Source organism: Nanorana parkeri, unplaced genomic scaffold (assembly GCF_000935625.1).
Source record: "Nanorana parkeri isolate BGI_ZX_2015 unplaced genomic scaffold, ASM93562v1 scaffold23, whole genome shotgun sequence".
Taxonomy (NCBI): Eukaryota; Metazoa; Chordata; class Amphibia; order Anura; family Dicroglossidae; genus Nanorana; species Nanorana parkeri.
In genome coordinates, this window is record NW_017306291.1 from 2,216,866 (window position 1) to 2,222,364 (window position 5,499).

The 5,499-nt window shown below is 42.8% G+C and overlaps 1 protein-coding gene across 1 annotated transcript in view; it reads right to left on the reverse strand.

Annotated features, from left to right (window-relative positions):
• ARL5B (ADP ribosylation factor like GTPase 5B) overlaps positions 1–5,499 on the reverse strand; it is a 25,705-nt gene that overhangs the window by 2,465 nt on the left and 17,741 nt on the right. Inside the window, exons 4-5 of the mRNA XM_018564094.1 lie at positions 4,430–4,513; positions 1,564–1,715 (exon numbers count right to left, since the gene is read on the reverse strand). Coding sequence (XP_018419596.1) covers positions 1,564–1,715; positions 4,430–4,513 — 236 coding nt within the window. The remainder of the gene's footprint in view (positions 1–1,563; positions 1,716–4,429; positions 4,514–5,499) is intronic.

A 5,499-nucleotide genomic window follows, 5' to 3' on the forward strand; every position in this document is an offset into this window, starting at 1 on the left:
GGGGGGGCCTCAAATCAAGAAAAGCAAACCCCTTTCAGTCTAGTTATAAAGTAGACCTTGTCTGGCATTTAGAGCCAACCGGAATCCTTCCTCCACTTCCACCTTATTGCACAAGAAAAGGATAAAAGCTATCATTAAGATTTAAATCAATGCACGGCGGACCGATACTCCACCAGCTGACGCATTTCATGCATAAGATTTTTATAGAAAAAGCTAATTAGAAGTGAAATGTGGCAGTGCACAGTTCTGGGGGTCTGCCGCGCATTGGCTGCATCAATAATTGTTAAAGTCACACTAAACTCAGGAGTTAAATCTTAAAAAGCATTCAGGTACCTTAAACTATCACTATCTTGCCTGTAGATACTTAAAATGAAATCTAAATTGGTGCCGACACGGTCCTTCCTTCTGGAGGGTGGCTACTCTGGTTCCCCATGGTCCTTGTGTGTTGTAAAGTAGCCACCGCTCCAAGCTCGGTCCTGTGATAAGACTACAAGATCAATACAAATTAGTAAACTAAACATGAGATTGTAGTCCATCCCGGGAGTGAGCTTGGAGCGGTGACTACTTTACAACACACACAGGGACCATGGAGAACAAAAGTAGCTCCCCTCCAGAAAGGACAGTGTCGGCACCAATTCAGAGATGATTTGAGGATCTACAGCCGAGTGATACACAAATAAAGCAGGCCACAAACCCGCCGAAAATCGTACGATTCTCGGTGGGTTTTCAAACATGCTCGTAAGACAAAAGACGTGCGACCGTACACCTTCCATACACCTGCCGATTATCGCACGATCGTGGGATTTCCCAAGATTATCGTATGATAATCGGCTGGTGTATGGGCACCTTAAGATATATTTTTATTAATGGGGAACTTGAATGCATTAAGATTTAACTCCTAAGTTTAGTGTCTCGTTGACAGATGCTCGGGGTAGGGCTACTTTCTTTCATGTGCAATTAAGCTTGAAGTGGAGGTCAGACCACTTGGTGAGCCAGCACTCAAAGCTAGGTTTGTGTAGGTAGGTACAGATTTCTTAAAGCGGACCTTTACCCCTTTCTACTAAAAAAATCACATCAGCATGCAGCTCTTACATTTGTTAAACTTGTTTTTCATTTATTTACAAATAGAGAGTTAGTCTACTCCCTGCTTCAGCACAAATGGTGTTATGTGCCCAAGCATTGCATACTGGGAAGGTTACATCAGCAGAGCATTGCTGGGAAATCTCATCTGTAATCTCATGAGATCTCAGGGAAAGGCATTTTCCTCCCCTGAGATAATGTGCATGGTCACATGTGCCAGAATTCCAGGAAGTAAAGGTAGATCTCGTAACCTTCCCTTAGTAAACATGGCCAGTGTCAGAATACTGGGGAAGAAAAGAGAAATAAGGATTGCAAAGAACACAAAGCCGGCAATTATCTAGAAGTATGCGTTTGTAGATTGTCATTACTAAACATTTCTAAAGGCAGGTGTGGTTTTAAATGTCTGGGTAAAAGGTCTGCTTTAAGATACAGAATGAACAGGGACTGGTTAATATGCAGAGAAAACTTCTATACTGTACATACCCCTCTCCTGTGAGGGCACAGCAGGACTGAATATGCCACGGATGATCCTTTATGGCGCTAAGAGTGAGGTATTTAGAAATGTCTGCTGCTGACATGCACCCCTTCATGTCCTGCTTGTTTGCAAAGATAAGAACTGCAGCCTTCCGTAGATCCTAGAAATAAAAGAACATCAAAGTGTTGTGTTAAACACACTGTACAATGTTAAAGTCTTTACAAATACATGCCAATCATAGTAGACTGATTGGGTGACCTTTGTACCAAGACAAGAACCGCTGTGCTGTTTGGGAACAGTGGGCCCACACACTCCATTGTATTTCGACTCGAAGCCCTCCAATCAGTAAAGTTGCTGAGTCAGCAGTGAGTATGGGACTGCTGCAGAAAGGCCACTGCGCTAACAAAGAAAGCAGTGCAGCTTTGCATCCCAAACTTTGTTAAACTTCGGCAGATTTCCTAAACAAATGTCTTTACAATAAGAAAAATAAATATGTACCCTCTTTTCCTCTGCCTTGTTTTTAATTTATTCACATGAACTGTTTATTAGATACAGGTGCTTTAAGTGTTCCTCCCTGCCCTGTGCGGCATGCTATTTTAGTGGGGTTGATGTTAGTTCACAACCAGCTATGACTAAGGCCGAGTGAGGCAGAAACGGGTCAGCGGTTGTTCTTTGTATAGATGCATGTGGAATAAAGTTTGAATTTATTTGGAAGATTGTGTGCTGGTCCTACAGTTTGTGCTTATCACTCCAGAAGAGAGTCATCCGTGCACAGAGTGTGGATTGCGGGGACACACGATAGGGGTGAGCTGTGCGCTTTGTGTTTTCAGGAAAAAGAAACAGCTGAACCCAGAATGCCACAAATCCCAACGTTACAGCTGGGTTTAGAAGGCCCACTATAATGAAAACTATTGTATTCGGTATCTGTATGGAGTCAATACCTGCAATGATCACATTCGGTATATGAAATACCAGCTCACAGGCCTTTATATTCTTCATATGCAGACCAAGCTGCCCAGCAAGAGCAACAGGGACAAACTACTGTACCAAGGAGGACACTTACAACAGTCAACTTCTATGTGGTTTAAGGCTAAGTTCACACCTAGCCGATTCAAACACCGAGCTGTTGCCGCGCGATTGTTCATTGTAAAATGCGTGGTTGTCGCGCGTTTTTCAATGCATAGAGATGTCTATCGGTCCCAAACTGCGTGACAACTGCCCAAAAAAAAGCTCCTTCCCCTTTTCATGCGACAGGCGATTTTGGTCGGGTGACAAACAGCAAAGGTGTGAGCAGCCTCCATTGACTTCAATGTAAATCTGTTTTTGCACAATATTGCTCGACAAACCGCACGATTAAATTGCCTAGGTGTCCACCGGCCCTAAAAGGGAGGAGGGGAAAAAATTTTAAGCTGCTTAAAATGTGATGGCTGCAATTGGTATTTAACTTACCGTTACCATAGGACGCAGGGAGGTCCGTTGCGCCTTATGGAGCACTGAACAGACCGTAGCTTCTGTCACAGCTTCAGTGACAACAGCTGCAGTTAGTGACCGCTGAGACAGGTGGCGCTGTGATTACAGCGCCACGGTCTCAGTGATCACACAGAGCAGACGAAGAACGTCCGTTCTTCGTCTGCTCTATGGTGATCTCGATCGCCGCCACTCGGTTTTAATACGAGTGATCCGATTAGATTCCTCGTATTAAACGAGCAGTGGCTCCTACTGTACATTTAGCTCTGCTTTAGCAGGGCTAAATGTACAAAAAACTACGCCTGGGCGTCGGGCGATAGGCATTAACTCCATAAGACGCACACACCTTTTCCCCCGCCTTCTGGGGAGGGGGGGGTGCGTGTCTTATGGAGCGAAAAATACGGTACCTACATGTCCCATCCAAGACTACTGCCTACAGTGTTTCAATGCTGCTGTACAATTTTCCAAATGTACTAGTTCAAGCCTGTAACCATGAGACCAGCTGATTATGCAGGAAGCTTTTAAACATCAAGGAGCAGCATCCATTATAAGTGAATTAATCGGAATTTAAAATAGCCTAAAATCCTTTTGACTTTAACACTATCAGTGGGCATGCTTCATCTCTGCACTTATTCTAAGTGTTGTTTACTCCAATCTCAACTCTTTTACAGGAGATGACCTCTCGTTTCCCATTAACAGTACAGGGAGTATTACACCCTCCAGGCATAATATACCGCCCCCCCCCCACACACACACTTAAAAATGTTGCATTATAGCATAGAAGAATTGCCATTCCTGGTCCCAGAGTAGCAACACCAAATTGTTGGAGCTTATATGCCTAGTTAAATTTAGCCATACGCAAACATCCTCCCATGCATGACATTCATTCAGCAGGACAGCAACTCTTGTGACTTGCAAAGCCATAAATGTTACACCATTTCCCAACCTCACTACACAAAATTGTTACAATTGTCATTACAAAATCGTAAACTACAAAAAAACTCCCTAATAAGCTGTTCAAGGAACACTGCTGCTGGTGAACCTTTAATATCCGTCATACAAGCAGTCTTTCACAACGCAGGGTATGCGACTGCCAGCGATATTTGGTTGGTTACAATTTGCTTAGTCAAAAGAAAAAACTTCAGCTCAAGTGTCCAGCGGTGAAGGTTTAGCAGCAGCACATATTGGCAGCATGGAAAGGGATCACAAGCTTTGAAATCAATACTCCAGTTAAATTATACCTTTAAGTAACGCATCAGCAGAATGTACCGTGTAGTAAACCTCAAACACTACAGAGTGATCCAGAAAGAATATCAGATTTAACAGGCTTTGGGTCGTGTTTATAATACATACTACAGGCGTGTGATGTGTATCAACGAAAAGTGTGCATCTCTGCTTATACCATACCTCGTGAGCTAGCATTCTGTAGAGTTCTTCTCTTGTGATAGAAAGGCGCTCTCTGTCCGTGCTATCCACAACCAGGATAATAAACTGTGGAGACAAACATTTTTTTTAATTTTTTTATAGAAATTCTAACAAACATTAGGATTGCCAGTAATCAGTCGTGTTTGAGCTCTCTGTACTGTACCAATCACCTCCCCAGAACACAACCAGCACCCCCTAAATTTCCAAAGCAAACAGACATTTAGAATGTTGATATCTGCATCGATTAAACTTCTATCTTTCATTCCCTTCAGTCTTGTACAGTTGTACAGGCTCCTTTTTGTACGGAGATTGATTTCACTGCACACTGGGAGCTTTTCACAACGTCCATTAGAAGCTGCAGCAAGTCAGCTAGAACTTGCCTCATTTCCTGGCTGAAGGACATCCAGCATCATCTAGCTTTTTTTTTTATGCCTGGCCTGCCCTTTCATCAATAGGATTTCAGTTCTGGCAATCAGAGGCTCAGCATCACATGTGGGTGTTACCACACCTTCCGGTTTTCAGGAATCTATGGACAATACCCTGAGGCTCCTACTAGACATCATCTGCCTGCATTGTTATCGAGAAGCATTTTATTAGAATGTTGATGGGGAACCAGGGAAGGGAAAATAAGCAGATTAAACTACAGCTTTAAAGATGGTTATAACCGTAAGGAACAGGACTCCTTTAAATGAACGGATACGCTAACCTGCTTCCATAATGGAACAGCTGAAATATATATGAATGTCTATTATCTGCTACGATGTTCGCAAATCAGCTGTTGGAAACTTAAAATTGGGGCTTGTTCAATAGATACAAGACAAAGCAACTAACCAGAACCTATGACAGCAGCTTACAGAGTACTACCCATAGAGTAGTTAGAATTGGCAAACAAAAAATAACAGCATATATTTTTCAAAAGTAGTGTCTTGCGTACCCCTTTACGTCTTATGTATGTTTTTATGTACTGTGGTGTGTTTTTGTTGTCTTTTACATGCATTTTCCAGTCACCAGGCATTTAACCCTTTCGCTGCCAAGGACGTATGGCATACGGA